Source organism: Theobroma umbraticum, unplaced genomic scaffold, assembly GCF_002168275.2.
Source record: "Theobroma umbraticum cultivar Fairchild unplaced genomic scaffold, ASM216827v3 scaffold_4.1, whole genome shotgun sequence".
NCBI classification, from domain to species: Eukaryota; Viridiplantae; Streptophyta; class Magnoliopsida; order Malvales; family Malvaceae; genus Theobroma; species Theobroma umbraticum.
Genome location: NW_018397258.1, coordinates 2,213,654 through 2,227,919, shown reverse-complemented (window position 1 = coordinate 2,227,919; position 14,266 = coordinate 2,213,654). Strand labels below are relative to the sequence as shown.

At 37.2% G+C, this 14,266-nt stretch overlaps 3 protein-coding genes across 4 annotated transcripts; 1 reads left to right on the top strand and 2 right to left on the bottom strand.

Annotated features, from left to right (window-relative positions):
* Positions 1-838: 838 nt before the first annotated feature.
* On the bottom strand, positions 839-6,556 carry LOC110413619 (acetyl-coenzyme A carboxylase carboxyl transferase subunit alpha, chloroplastic-like). 2 transcript variants are annotated; one of them, XM_021424493.2, is made up of 12 exons: positions 6,159-6,556; positions 5,940-5,989; positions 5,350-5,827; positions 4,942-5,016; positions 4,476-4,583; positions 4,224-4,384; positions 3,776-3,890; positions 3,509-3,663; positions 2,934-2,985; positions 2,792-2,860; positions 2,570-2,647; positions 839-2,075 (listed from the first exon to the last, which is right to left on the bottom strand). In XM_021424493.2, exons 3-12 carry the CDS (start codon positions 5,731-5,733, stop codon positions 1,068-1,070), a joined length of 2,205 nt encoding a protein of 734 aa, XP_021280168.1. In that variant the 5' UTR covers positions 5,734-5,827; positions 5,940-5,989; positions 6,159-6,556; the 3' UTR covers positions 839-1,067. The 2 variants fall into 2 exon arrangements, with proteins under 2 accessions (XP_021280168.1, XP_021280169.1); XM_021424494.2 differs by lacking the exon at positions 5,940-5,989.
* Positions 6,557-6,826: 270 nt separating this feature from the next.
* On the top strand, positions 6,827-11,640 carry LOC110414450 (propionyl-CoA carboxylase). Its single transcript, XM_021425642.2, has 14 exons — positions 6,827-6,930; positions 7,009-7,077; positions 7,174-7,375; positions 7,473-7,547; positions 7,685-7,786; positions 7,962-8,002; positions 8,238-8,351; positions 8,604-8,718; positions 8,825-9,015; positions 9,102-9,218; positions 9,755-9,835; positions 9,992-10,230; positions 10,580-10,619; positions 10,921-11,640. Exons 2-14 carry the CDS (start codon positions 7,030-7,032, stop codon positions 11,491-11,493), a joined length of 1,938 nt encoding a protein of 645 aa, XP_021281317.1. The 5' UTR covers positions 6,827-6,930; positions 7,009-7,029; the 3' UTR covers positions 11,494-11,640.
* Positions 11,641-11,721: 81 nt separating this feature from the next.
* LOC110413140 (LIM domain-containing protein PLIM2b-like) lies at positions 11,722-13,622 on the bottom strand. Its single transcript, XM_021423852.2, has 5 exons — positions 13,103-13,622; positions 12,875-12,974; positions 12,740-12,765; positions 12,320-12,409; positions 11,722-12,225 (listed from the first exon to the last, which is right to left on the bottom strand). The coding sequence occupies exons 1-5, from the start codon at positions 13,235-13,237 to the stop codon at positions 11,950-11,952; spliced, it is 627 nt and encodes a 208-aa protein (XP_021279527.1). The 5' UTR covers positions 13,238-13,622; the 3' UTR covers positions 11,722-11,949.
* Positions 13,623-14,266: the final 644 nt, after the last annotated feature.

Below are 14,266 nucleotides of genomic sequence, written 5' to 3'. Positions count from 1 at the left end.
TTTTTCTTTTTTATAGTCTTAGAGAAAGGAATATTAACTCTATAATAAACATTTTAGATTTTAATAATTCAAGGTTTTTTTTAATATATAAAATTTGCATGCATTTTTTCTATTTTAAAATTTTAATATGTGAAATTTAATAATCATTTAGAGGAAAATGCTCTGAAAGACTTGCAAGATTGCTTTTGTGCCTTTTTACATATTGAACTAAATTTTATAAAAGAAAAGAGAAAAATGGTGAATTTAATAAATAAAGTAATAAAAAAAAGAAAGAAAGCTTAGCAGGGAAGGTGCTTGGTGAGAAAGGAGTGAGGACAAGGTGGGTAAGGTCAAGCATAAGCAGGCATTATCTTTTGGGAATTATTAGTGCATTATAATGAAAAAACAGAATCATGATTGAATGCTTTTTGGGGTTGTAGCTGTAGGACCAGAGAAAATCAAATTGTTGCTTTCTTGTTCTGTTTTCTAGTACATAACCTCTTTGTTTTCTTTACCTGCTGGGACTGGAAAAAGTAAAACAAAACAATACGTATAAAGTTGTATTGCCATAGGCTACAAAACAAGGGGATGAAGCAAAGCCAATGTCTAAAGTAATCTACCTGCTTGTTGGTGCATAAAAAATGGGAAATTTTTGTTTGTGTAAACTACCCTTTTTCTTTTTCATTTGTTTCGGGAAAGATATCTAACACTTGATGTTCCATTTTGGTGCATTAAAATGGAAAAATGGGCTCATTTGTGAGGAATGCAAGTCCCAGTCAAGCGGCATAGATAACAATCTTCAATGGTAGTGGAGCTTAGTTTGTTTGGGTGGAGTGAGGGTTTGGATGAGAGCTCTAGATTGAAGCATAGTAAGTTGCTTTTCTACCAAGAAAAAGATAACCTTACATGGATTAACAGTTCTCCTCCCTTCATGGCATCATACTTTAAGTTCTCCATGACAACACCGTATATCATTGGACCGCGCGACTAATTTCATCAATGACATAGGATAGTGGTTTTAATGAAAAAAACTCATTGTATACATCGAATCGCAACATACATACTTTGTATGTGTAAGATGCTATATATCACCATCTGCCATTTTCAGCAGTAACCTTATCATTGGTAGCTATTTCCAAGGATGATGCAAATTCTGTTCTCAGCTTCTCAACATTCTGTTTTAGTGCCGTGTTATCCAAGGCAGCAAGAATCCCCTCCTTGATCTCTGTTTCAAGTTTTTCTGCTTTTGGTGAACTGGAGCCTTTAGCCATCTCTGCCTTCAACTCCTCAATTTTGCCACGAAGACCTGCTACATCAATTATCCTTTCAATCTCTCCACCGATCTCTTTGTTCACATTTACAACCTTCTCTTGTATTTCTGGAGGTGCAGCTGTGACCTCTCTCTTTCTCACTCCAACAATCTCCAGGTTAGCTGACTTCAAAACTTCGATCAGTTCTTTCTTAGCTTTTACTGCCTCTGCCACCAAGTCCTTGTCCAGTGGATCCCCTTTCGACAATCCTTCCTGAGCATTTTCCAATTGCTCCAACTTTGCCTTGACCTCAGCCGGAATCTTCTGATTAATCTCAGTTTTCAGTTTCTCACTTTTCTCTTTCAGCTCAACAAGTCTGCTAACCATGCTTAGCTTTTCAAGCTTTTGCTTTAAACCAAGATAGGCCCCTGGCCGTGACAAATTTTGTTTAAATTCATGCATCAGTTTATCCACCTTCTCCTTTAAATTACGATTAAGGTGCTGATTATCAGGAGCTCTGGATAATTCCAACTTCAGTGATTCAAGCTTCTCTTGCAAGCCCATTGAAATGAATGCCCTGGTAACCTCCTTGTCAACATCCTGCTTAAGTTTTTCTATTGCTTGGTCTGCAATTGGATCAGAAGGTGCCTTTGCCTCCAAAATCTTCTTCTTTAACCTCTCAAGATCTGATTCTATATCAGCAGCGTTCAGCATGCTGGCATCAGAAGGCTTCATGTTGCGTTTTCTTTCGGGTTCCACTGGCTTACCTTCTTGGAAACCTCCAATTGACCGAAATTTGAGCATTCGGTGGCGAAGTAACTCTTCTGTATCCCATTTTGTTAATTCCTATGTTCATTTCAATATCACTGTAAGTGGCCAATGACTTGGAAATCAACAGAAGCAAAAGAACAAGAAAGAATAGTGGCCAAATCAACCTTGCAACAGAAACATTGGAAGAGTAACTTCTTCAAGTAGTGCACAAAAGAAATTCAAATGTAAAAGCAGGCTATTTTTTGTAGAAATCATGTTGCATCAAACACTATTTTATGGCAGAATCCCATAATGCTGTCCAGAAGTAATTGCAACAAACTCTGCTTACTTTTAAAGTTCCCTCTAAAGCAATGGTTAAAGGAGGAAATTAAAAAAACAAAACAATTTTCATTAAGAAATGGCTGCTGTTATAATGGACATAAACACATAATAAACTTGGGTGCCAATTTTTTTCAGTTATTACAACCTCGAAGGTTTATAAAGATATACCGAACTTTCAAACCACCATAAACGTTCAGTATGCAAATTTCTTTCCCTCTTTCTGCACAAGATTTGTTAACATCACTTACCTCCATGGCCTGAGTGATTGCAAGTTTAATTTGTTGGGAAGTCCATACAGGATCAGCATGTGCACCTCCAAGAGGTTCCTATAAATCAAAGCAAATATGACAACATGGGGAAAAAAAGAACTCTTTATTGTGATGGACAGCCATTGTCAAATCCACTGGGTTGGAATGCTCGAGTAACAGGAAGAGAAGCATGAGAAACCTTCAGAGGTTGAAGATGCTTACAGGGATGATGCCATCAGCAATTTTGCGCTTGTAATGTTCTTGAGCTGTTATCCTCAGTTTTTCAGCTGCCTATAAAAGTAGTGAAGCATCAGTCCTGACATAATTATGGTTCTAATTTCAATCATCAACTTGAATCACTTACCTTAGGAGCTGCTTGAGAAGATTTCCACAGTATAGCAGCACATGCTTCAGGACTGATTAGAGAATCAGAGTCAAAAGAAACATGTATTTCAGGCTTCATCTATAAAAGAAATACTGCTTAGAAGTATAGCAATATAGGATGGAAATAACAACTCTAAGAGGTGTTAATATATCTATAGCCAGTCAAAGGTGAACTTGAGAAACAGACATTGTACAATACCATGTAGAACTATGAGAAGTGGGGCAATAAGCTGATGTTCCTGTTGATTTATAAAGATCAGTGACCGAAGAAAAACTAAAACCTCAAATTAACTAAGGCTCAATTTCTTTGATGCTTTTGTTTTTTGCAGTCTTTAGTTTTCTATTCATTTTTTTTAATTTTTTGCTTTTTCCTTTCTACTCTCTAACAGCAACCAAACAGAGCCTAAGGAAATTGACTTGTAAAAAACTTTCTAAACTCGGAAGGCATTAGTTATATTTCACTTAATAATTTTGTGTATCATAATCTTCAGTTAAATTTGTACTTTCCAAGTGATATTACTGAGATAAGGAGGAAAAGGAAGGAACTAGTCTCACCTTGCAACGTACAGAACAGAGTTCTCAAGCATAAACAATTTATTGGGGCAAGCAATGGCCAGCGCCCCTCCAGAACCACCCTCACCAACAACAACAGTTACAATTGGCACTTTAAGGCCAAACATGGTCCTCAGGTTATGGGCAATTGCTTCCCCCTGTTAGGGTAAAACAAAAAATGGGCCATATTATTATATGAACTCGGTGTTTCAGAATTCAGTGTACGTAACATCACAATTTTAAATGTCCGAAAACAGTTTGTAGACACACTTGACCAAGTTCCTCTGATTTGAGATCAGCGAAGGCCCCAGGAGTGTCAACAAATGTAATAATAGGAAGACCATGATGATCAGCATACTTCATCATTCGCAAAGCCTTCCGATAGCTGTTTGCAAATAGAGCTCCATATGAGCATTTGTTTACAAATCAATCATAACAGATAAGATTTAAAACTATTTAAAGCAGGCTTTCTGAAATAATTAGAGGTTATGATCACATCTATGTTACCCCTACATCTTTAATGAAGCAAGAAAAATTACGAAAATGCCAGGACAATTTTAGATATCAAATAAACATGATTTACTTGATCAGGAAAATTGTCAATTCTGATATTAAGTCCCTTCATTTAAATTTTTAAAAGATCTTATTGGAGACATGACATCTAATGCAAGCTGAATCTTCAAATTACTTATTCAAGTAAAAGATCCTTGAAATGTACCCATGGGGAGTTGGCATTGCAAAATTGCGAAAAATGTTCTCCTTTGTATTCCTACCTTTCTGATGGCCTATAAACATGTAGCTCTTACCATCCATGCTGCCTATACCAGTTACCATAGCTGGATCATCATAGCCTGCACGATCACCATGGAGTTCCACCCACTATAAGATAGTAAAAGAATAAGAGAGTAAGAAAGTAGCTTCATAAGCTTTTGGATTTGACACATATAAAGGTTATGTACTATTAAAATACCTTCTCTGTGATATTTAATATATGATCAAGAACTGTTGGTCTATTGGGATGTCGAGCAATGGTCAGGCGTTGAATAGGTGTCAAATGTGTGTATAAATCTTTCAGTGCCTGATGTTTAGAACAGAGAAAAAGTTAGAGAGATGCCAATAAGAATGTCAATGAAATGTAAATGGGGACTTGAAATTTTAGTGAGAATATTTAAGCAACCAACAGAAGCCTATGCAAAGAGTACTTAGGAACGCATCAGCGGTTTTCTCATTGTTACAACTCATAAGCTAGGACAACTAAATTCATACCTACGTTTTGACAAAAGAAGTTTGAAAACTACCAGAAATCTTTAGTATTACAGCAATTAACATAAAATTCTGAAATTTACCACCCAAAATGAATGGAAAAAGTAACTATACCAGTGATGAATATAAAAACAAATTCTGACATAATAGGGAAAAGAACATATTAGATTAACCTGTTGGTACTTGTTTTCCAAAGCTCCAATTTGATCAGTAAAATCCAGACCAGTTTCATCAGCCATTCTACATACCTGCCCAAAAAAAATAGTGAACAAAATAACAAAACATATAAGGAAGGCTTTATGTCTCTGTTTTGTGCCTTATGAACACCTAAAACGTCATGGTATAAGGAAAAGAAAATTGTTCCATTTTAAGATCACAAACAAAACTAACATTATATTGAAATAACATGACACATTGAAAAATTCTCTGGAAGGGGTCTTCACTCTTCATGAATCCTCACCATATAGCTTTATACCAATAATGAGTTTTTTAAGAACATGAACAGGAACATTAGGAATGGTTTATATCTCTTCGAATAATTGACGACTATATCAAATGGCAACCAATGAAAAGCAACTCACCTCAATAATCTTTTGCTCAAGGTCAACCAGTGGCTTCTCAAATGGTAGAGTCACCGGTTTTGGTTTCTCATCCAAAGGCTTGAAGTAAGACAGGTAAGTTAAGTGTCCATCCGTGATATTCGGATCAATATCATCAGGCCAGGGGTAATCATGCTTCTTCCCTTTCTTAACTTTTGCAATAACATGAAGCCTCTTCTCATTGTCATTCCTAGAACCTTTTAAAGCTTTTGACCAATACCCATTTCCTCTTCTAAATGATCTAATAAGCAATTCACTAGCAAAAAAGTCCTTCCCGAAATATGAGTTCAATCCGAATTCAAACCTACCATCTTCACATCCTCTTCCCCTTCCACAATTTCCAGCTACTAATGATATGGTAGCCATCTCGATGATCCAACTCACTTCATACAAATCCAAATATTGCTAATCTAACATTAATTCTTCATGTAACTATGATACATTCTTTCTACTTGCATACCTGTTAACAAAGTTGATTAAAAAAATTAAAAATTCAACTTCCTTTCAGATACCATAATTCACCCTATCAAAACACAAAGACTCTAATGCCAAGGAAGAAAATGACTTCTAACATTAATTTAGCTTGCTTTCTTCAGTCACTTAATCCTTTGAAGAGTATAATCTACCAACAAGAATAATAACCAAAGATAAGTAAAATGCTCAAACAATTAATAAAAAACCATGCTACTTATAGAAAGTCCAAGTAAACAAATTCTTGCATACAAGCAATGGAAAAGCTTCATTTTTTATCCAAAATTAGAAACAGAAAAGTAAAAAAAAAAAAAGATTACCAGAATGTTGTAGAGGAGAAGCTGCTGGTGCTTAGAAATTAGGGTTTCAGGAGAATGAAGAATAACTGAAGAAACGTGTTAAGAATGAAGAAGGTCGGGAACCAACGGTCGAGATGTTCCCCTGCTTCAACCAAGAAAACTGTTTCCAATAAAAAATATTAAAAGCAAGCTTACTACTGGGATTTTCTGGCGACAAGTAGAAAACAGAGGGCGTGTGTTTCACGGGAGAGTTGTAAGGGAAGCGATCTGGTTGGACGGTGCGTGGCACGTGCTGGAAGTGAAGGTGAAGTTGACAGTGGTAATCCACGTTGAGGATAACGATCAACCACCACCAAAGTCCAAAGGGAGCTCGGGCACGTGGAGCCTCGGTTTTCGACTTTAGGCCATAATCAATTCCCCCATCCATTTTCTGATTTATTACTTTCCCATCATGATCTGTCCTAAAATAGTAATTAAAATCTTAAGAAAATAAATTTATATAATATTTTGGTCTAGTAATTTTGAATTTAAGGTGAAAAATGAATTTGGGCTTTGGATGAAAAATAATGAGGCTTGAAAATGTAATGGGCTTCATGTGAAAATGGCTGCAAAAAAGCACTCAAACCGAACCCATTTGATGCTAGAATGAAAAGCACTAGTGCATCATTAATCTTCATATATAATATTTAATAACCCTGATTCTGTTTTCTGAACTCTAATTAAGAAACTACTCAGTTTGACTCCAGGGAGGGCTATAGTCTCGAATCTGGAGAAGGAAACTTGGAGGTGACAGGTGAGACAATTTCATAACTGTTAGCTTCCTCTTGAACAAAGGGGATTTTCTGAATTGGTTTGTTTTGTGCATAATCAGCTAATTTTCCAACAAAAATCAATGGAGAAGCAGAGCTGTGGTGAGATTTATAACTGCATGATCAAGCAGGTTGGTGTAGTTTGCTTTGACTCGATATATCGATTTCTATAGTGAAAGAGCAAAGCAGTTTCCAGATGATGAATAGTTGAATGTGTTGAACTGCAGAGAATCAATCGTCAAAGAAGAAAAGACAAAGTTTACATTGGTAGTGGAGCTGGGTTTGGAGGTGACAGGCCAATGGCTGCTCTGAAGTTGCTTAACAGAGTCAAAGAGCTGGATTATATTGTTCTTGAATGTTTAGCAGAGCGCACCCTTGCTGAGCGGTACCGGGCTATGGTGTCTGGTGGTGATGGCTATGATTCTAATAGTATGTTAACATTCCTGTCAATCGTTTTGAGTTGTAACTTACTTATATTTTTATTGTTGGTTTTTCTCTAATGTTTTTACTGCTGTTAATTTTTCAGTTTCAGAGTGGATGTCTTTGCTACTACCTTTGGCTGTGGAAAGGGGAACTTGTATAATTACCAACATGGGTGCAAGTATGGAATTTGAAGACAAAGATTCAAATGTTACGTTGTCTGCTAAATTTCACAAAATGCTTTGCCTTGATGTTTCATTTAATCGGTGATCATTTTTTTTTCATTTTGGCCATATCATTTGAATCATTTCTGAATAGTGGATCCACTTGGTGCTCAAGAGAAGGTTTTAGAAATAGCCAGCAGCCTAGGGCTCAGTGTGTCTGTTGCTGTGGCTCATGAGGTGTTTGTTAATGAGTCAGGTATGCTTGGCCAGTTGACCGCTTAAATTTATATTAGTCATGTATGAGCTGGTGAGGTATGATCTTTATTTTAGCAAATACAGTCTGTGTGTATATTGAATGCATTGCAGAACTTTTTGCTTCATTGTGTTTAGCAACATGACTCCAAATGCAAAGATCTATTTCCATTATTCAGGTTCAGGACCCTTGTCTGAGAAGCCAGTTATCATGGATGGTGTAAGAATCTGGTATTCCTTGCCTGTACCATTCACTGGTCTTCTTTTTTATATCTGCAATTGCTCTCTTGCTTCTTCATAGTTTAGATTTCTTTTGCCTTTTAGATTTTTATCTATGGACATGTGTAAAATGATATGTGGTTAGGTTTTCATTAGCATTTGCATTTTCCCATATTTAGTCATGGAAATTACAGAGGAATGCAAATCTTGACCTCAGCTTCGTTTAATCTCTGAAGGGTATTAGCACATATCTGGGAGCTGCTCCAATAGTTGAATGTTTGGAAAGATATCAACCAAATGTTGTAATTACTTCAAGGGTTGCTGATGCTGCACTATTCTTAGCACCAATGGTATGGAAACTTATCCTTTCTTTTCATTACTCTGCTTTAGCTGTTTCCTTTCAGACTCTTGGTATAATTTCTCTAGGTTTTCATGACTTTGAACATCAAATTAGTTTTACTTATCTGCCATTATGATTCTCCACATTAATTCGCATAATATATTTGACAGCATGAATAGATGAAGTGCTGCTTTTTTGATGGCTAAGCTATGATTTTGCATTTTGAAATTTAATCAGAATGATCTCACTTGTGTGTGATTAGGTTTATGAACTGGGCTGGAATTGGGATGACTTGGAGCTATTAGCGCAGGGATCTCTGGCTGGCCATCTTCTAGAGTGTGGTTGTCAACTCACGGGGGGATACTTCATGCATCCAGGTGAATTAGGTTTTGTTTGTCTCAATAAATAACACAGAAATAGGTCAATTAAAACAGAGAATTCTGATTCACTTGGTTTCAATGCACTGCATTTTCTCTAATTTAGCGGACAAGCACCGAAACTTGTCATTCTCACACCTCCTGGATCTATCACTGCCATATGCTGAAATTTCGTTCAGTGGGGAAGTAAGTGTCATGAAGGCAGAAGGTAGTGGTGGGGTTTTAAATTTCAGTACATGTGCTGAACAACTGCTTTATGAAGTCGGTGATCCAAGTGCTTATATTACGCCTGATGTTGTAAGTCAAAATGCATTTTTGGAAATTTTACCTGCAACTGCAATGAAAGGGAATATTAAACAAAAATAGGCATCTTGTAAATGCAGGTAATTGATTTTCAGGGTGTCTCATTCCAGCCATTATCTAGCTCTAAAGTTCTTTGTATTGGTGCAAAGCCTTCTGCTCATCCTGTACCTGATAAACTTTTGCAGTTGGTTCCAAAGGTAACCTTCTATTCTGAAGGTGATATTTAAGCTTATGAGAGCTTTTCTGTTAGTTTCAAGTATTCAGTAGATGGCTAGTAGGTTCAATCTAGCAGATCTGGGGTTTTGTGTGCTCAGTGGATTCTTAGTGCCATGCGTTAAGCATAACCTGATTATCCACTTTTTTCATCTACGTGTTTCGAGTGTGCTTGCCTGTGTGTATTTGGGAGCAGATGGCTGGAGGTGAGAGAGATAAAAGGCAGATCAACACTTTTAGATGATTAATCTGATCTTACATGGTAATACTTGAAATGATATAAAATTTCAAATATTAGTTTACTTTTTTTTCCTATCTATTTTGCCTTAGTAGGATTCTTATTTTGGTAATCTTATGTGATTGAGGGAATACCCTTGCTACTCCTGGTTGCAGTCCCCCCGACAGCCCAAGTTGTCACAAGTATTTTCTAGTCAGAGATATTACCCCAGTGGGTTTAATGTCGTCTCAGAAAGGTTAATTTCTTCCATTCCTCCTAAGTTCTAATTTGTCTTTTATCTAGGACTGTGGATGGAAAGCATGGGGTGAGATATCGTATGGAGGATATCAATGTGTTAAACGTGCTAAAGCTGCTGAATTTCTGGTAGGGCTACTGTAAAAAACTGTTTGATGGTTTATTCATTTCTTAATTTGAGATGACATTCTTTGAAATAGATCCTTGTCTGTAAATGCATTCCAGATACTTCGCTCACTGGTTCCATTGGATTTTTTATATCACTTTCCTTTTTTCATATTTTAGGTTAGGTCATGGATGGAAGAGGTGTTTCCTGGTGTCAGTTGCTGTGTTCTTTCTTATATAATTGGACTTGATAGCTTGAAAGCTACCAGCATTGATAACTATTCATCAACATTGAGGGCAAGTGAAGATATTAGACTACGCATGGATGGATTGTTCCAGGAGAAGAAACACGCAGAGCAACTTGTTAAAGAGTTTACTGCATTATATACAAACGGACCAGCCGGAGGTGGTGGTATCAGGTATATTTTCTTCTAATTTTATGTCTATTGTATCTACTGTAAAGCTGTATACATTTACCTGATCATGCATGTTACTGTGAAACTCCTGACAAGAAGAAAACTGAAATATCCAAATACAAACAATTAACTGCCAATAACTCATGCGTAAAGTTCTGGTTCCAATTTTTATGAACTGCACACTTTTAGTCTTGTTTATCATGTATAAGAATCTAGTCACGGTATCATGCATGCATCTTACCGTTGTTTATATTTAGAACTCTCTGTTCAGAGCAACTATCTACTACTTTCTTCCTTGGCTCAATGATCTTTGTGCTCAACCTATAACTTTTTTCTTTATTATCTAATGCAGCACTGGGCTTAAAAAGGAGATTATTCTGGAAAAGCAATTGGTACTCTCCCACTCCCCTCCTTCCATCTAAGTAATACCTTAGTCCATGAATTGATTTGTGTTGAACTCGAAACTGTAATTGAGCCAAACTCTCATTTTCAAACTATTGAATTCACTTGGTTTTGGATATGCTTTAGTTATGATAATCTTTTGTAGTATGCAGATTACCTTTTTGCTAATAGACAACAATTTCTTTCCTTAACCTTTACATTTAAGCTTTTGATTCAAGTTTATGTCCTATAATTGTTAAGTAGCTCAAAAAATATCTTAACAAATACCTATAACTTTGTTCTTCCACTTAGATTGGACGTGAACATATTTTCTGGCGGATAGCGGCAAAGCAAACAGAAGTCAGTGAATCAAAATGTCAGAAACATGTCTTTCGAGATGTTCTGAAGGCCTGTGTTTTGCATGAACCTGCATTGCCACCATTCCCACAAGAAGATATGCACAATTCTTGCCTAGATTGTTCATCACCAGAAACCAGCCTCTCTGCTTCTCAGTCTAGGCAAAAGATTCCGCTCTATAGTATAGCCCATGGTAGGGCTGGAGACAAAGGAAATGACTTGAATTTCTCCATCATCCCACACTTTGCGCAGGATGTCGAGAGGCTGAAGATTATCATAACACCCCAGTGGGTAAAGGATGTAGTGTCAGTCCTCCTGAATTCATCTCCAAAAGCTGTTGATGAGACAGAGAAATGGGTGGATGAACATGTTAAGGTAGAAATATACGAAGTGAAAGGAATTCATTCTTTAAATGTTGTGGTCCGGAACATTCTAGATGGTGGTGTCAATTGCTCCCGGAGGATTGATCGGCATGGCAAGACCATCTCAGATCTTATATTGTGCCAGCACGTGGTGTTACGTCCATGATTTTCCATTTTCCATGTTCAAAGTTGTGACTATCATAACAATTGTTATGCGAAGCTTCATTCGCATATGAATTGAACACCACTTGTTAATAAAATTTGCGCAGAAGTAGGCTTCATGCCATGGAAACTTGTGAATAAAAGTTGGATTTCTGAGTACTTGGGTTTTCATGTGAGTTAGCTGCATTATGAAAGAATCTAAGCTGATCAATATGAACTATTTCAGTCAAACCCAGGTTGCAAAAAACCTGGAAACAATTTCAATATATATTATCACGCCATGTAGTTTGTATCAATTACATAAATAAGCCAATCCAAAACAAAATATGAATAATCAGGACAAGAAATTCAACTTTGATGAGATGGTCTGCCACCCAATCAAACTATTGCAAAAACTCTAAAGAAAAGAAGGAAAAATGATCGTGGTGAGAGTCATAAGAACCAGGGTATGTTTTAATTTTTAAGATTGCTCTTCGGAGGGCTCTTCATCAGCCGCAGCTTCCTCAGCCTCAGCTTGATTTTCAGCAGGCTCGTTAGATGCAGAGGAGTTATTTCTCTTGTGTGAAGCAGCCTGGAGAACGTGGTTGTAGTTTCCTTTCTCCATGAAAAGCTGAGCAAAATGGTGCTTGCAGTAGAGGACCCCATTCAGAGCAGCATACGAAGAGTGTGTCAGATGACACCCACCATGAGCACACCTGAAGCAATTTTTGTGGTAACATTCCCCTTCCATCGTCACCTGTCCCAACGAGTGAAACCAATATTGTCATAGAAATTTCTGACTAATTAACAAGATGAAACTAATAGTGGATTGTGCTGTTCAATTTACGAACCTTCTCCAATGGGTACACTGTCTTCTGGCAAGCGGCACACTTGTCTTGGGTTCCACAGAACAAGGATGAGACTTTGCTGGGAGTCCTAGACTGCAACAGATCACAGAGAACTTTTTGTCATGATCATAGCAAAGATAAAAAGTATCTTGGTCCATTTTAATTGTATTAAAATCTGTATATTCGACTGGATGTTCCTGTTAAGAGTCAGGGAATCTATTGACAGAAATATTGTGACTGAAATCTCTCTCTTTATTTCCCTTTCTTTCTCTGTCTCCATCACCGGAAGAGAGCCTACAGTGAAAGAAGTTTTGCCTAGGCTAGAAGTTGTATTTGTTAGTTGTTGTCTTGGCTCAGAATGGAAACTAAAATGCTGTATGAAACCGATCAAGTACAAAACATATAAAAGCAAGGAAAACATACCAGCTCATTTTGCCTTTCAGACTTTACTGCAAAGGTGATCATCAAAGAAATTAATGTCGTTAGCCTTAGCCATACAGCCAGAGATATATCATCTCCAAATTTCGTAATAAGAAAAAGGGACAAGATGGGCCTTGCCTGTTTGGAAATTCTTGCTGAAATTGCCAGATTCCTTGAATAGTTGCTCGAAATGAGGCTTGCAGTACAGGACTCCATCCATGGAGGAGTAGGTGCTCATCTGTGAAGGACACAATAAACATGTTCATTAGTTGAACAAATGACCTACACCAGGCAATCATTTCATGCCAACCTGACAAACCTTACAATTTAGAAGAGGGAAGAAAAGTTTGAAGAAATTGGACATACCACAAGGTTCCCCTTGCAATGGCTGCATTTGAAGCAGGTTTTATGGTAAGGCACTCCTTCAAGAGACAACATATCCACAACATGGACAGTCCTATCACAAGCCTTGCACTTGTCCAAAGTTCCCGTGAATGCCATTTCTTTTTTGCTTCTCTCTGGACTCGAAAAAAACTCTTGGAAGATGTAGAGTTTGCAAACGAAACAGGGTCCGAGGAACAGGGAAAATGTTGGACAAGAAAGCAGCTTGCCCGATGTCGGTTACCCCAGACAAAATGAGAGCAGATAAAACTCCCTTCTTCTGTTTATAAAAACAGTATATATATCAGATTATAACGGACTTGTGCCTTCTCTAGCGATGGGGTAAATTTGATGGTGTTGGGCTGGTGACTGGCCGGACACGTGATTGGAGATCCCATTATTATGTGGGAAATTTGGAATGTTGATGTCCTAAATGTGGATGGAATCCCATTGAACTGGAGAGAAAGGTGGTCTGTGACTTTTGACCTCTTCCAGGGGAAATTTGGATGAAGAAAAAAGGGCAGCCAACTATTTTTTGCTAATTAATTAGACTTGGTGCTAGTGGTGGTGGTGGTGGTGATCATGTTGTGAGCGTATCCCAAGATTCGTATACAATCAGATAATCGAAAGCAGTAAGCTGAATGGATGAGGCAGCCATGTGATTCCAACTCACTACTAGCATGAATGCATGTATGTATGTATATTTGACAGGATTTCTATCATTCAATTGAAGTAAAGTACAAAATTAATTTGCCATGTTTCGAGAATATTTAAGCAATTATTGCCCTTAAAAACAAACCATTTAAGCAATTACTAAGATTGGGCCCAATTCTGGACCTTTTCTGCTTTAGATTTTGATCCAAGAAAATTAGCCCACTTAAATGAAGCCTTATTATGGTCTTAGTAACTAACTAACAACCAAATTTTGGCTACGTTCCCCGTCAACATACAAAGCATACCTAAACTGCGATGCTTTTACATCACCAATGCAATTAAATTCATGATTTCTAGTCCTAGTGGGACTGTAAGGTGTCTATGTCTTCGTGTTTTAAGAGGATTAAGAGTCTTTCTTGCATATAAAAGAAGAGGACAGAGTCACGATCGAAATCATTATTTAATTCTTCCTACAAAGGAGTTAATTATGGAGGA

Excerpts from the sequence above, each read along its gene's own strand:
- LOC110414450 (XM_021425642.2), top strand. The coding sequence starts at position 7,030 with ATGGAGAAGCAGAGCTGTGGTGAGATTTATAACTGCATGATCAAGCAG. Across the intron at positions 7,078-7,173 it reads ATAACTGCATGATCAAGCAG|AGAATCAATCGTCAAAGAAG; the intron begins GTTGGTGTAGTT and ends GTTGAACTGCAG. Across the intron at positions 8,352-8,603 it reads CACTATTCTTAGCACCAATG|GTTTATGAACTGGGCTGGAA; the intron begins GTATGGAAACTT and ends GTGTGTGATTAG.
- LOC110413619 (XM_021424493.2), bottom strand. The coding sequence starts at position 5,733 with ATGGCTACCATATCATTAGTAGCTGGAAATTGTGGAAGGGGAAGAGGA. Across the intron at positions 3,664-3,775 it reads AATCAGAGGAACTTGGTCAA|GGGGAAGCAATTGCCCATAA; the intron begins GTGTGTCTACAA and ends TTACCCTAACAG. Across the intron at positions 2,986-3,508 it reads TCTGTTCTGTACGTTGCAAG|TCCTGAAGCATGTGCTGCTA; the intron begins GTGAGACTAGTT and ends TTCTCTAATCAG.
- LOC110413140 (XM_021423852.2), bottom strand. The coding sequence starts at position 13,237 with ATGGCATTCACGGGAACTTTGGACAAGTGCAAGGCTTGTGATAGGACT. Across the intron at positions 12,975-13,102 it reads ATTGCAAGGGGAACCTTGTG|ATGAGCACCTACTCCTCCAT; the intron begins GTATGTCCAATT and ends TGTCCTTCACAG. Across the intron at positions 12,226-12,319 it reads CAGTGTACCCATTGGAGAAG|GTGACGATGGAAGGGGAATG; the intron begins GTTCGTAAATTG and ends TCGTTGGGACAG.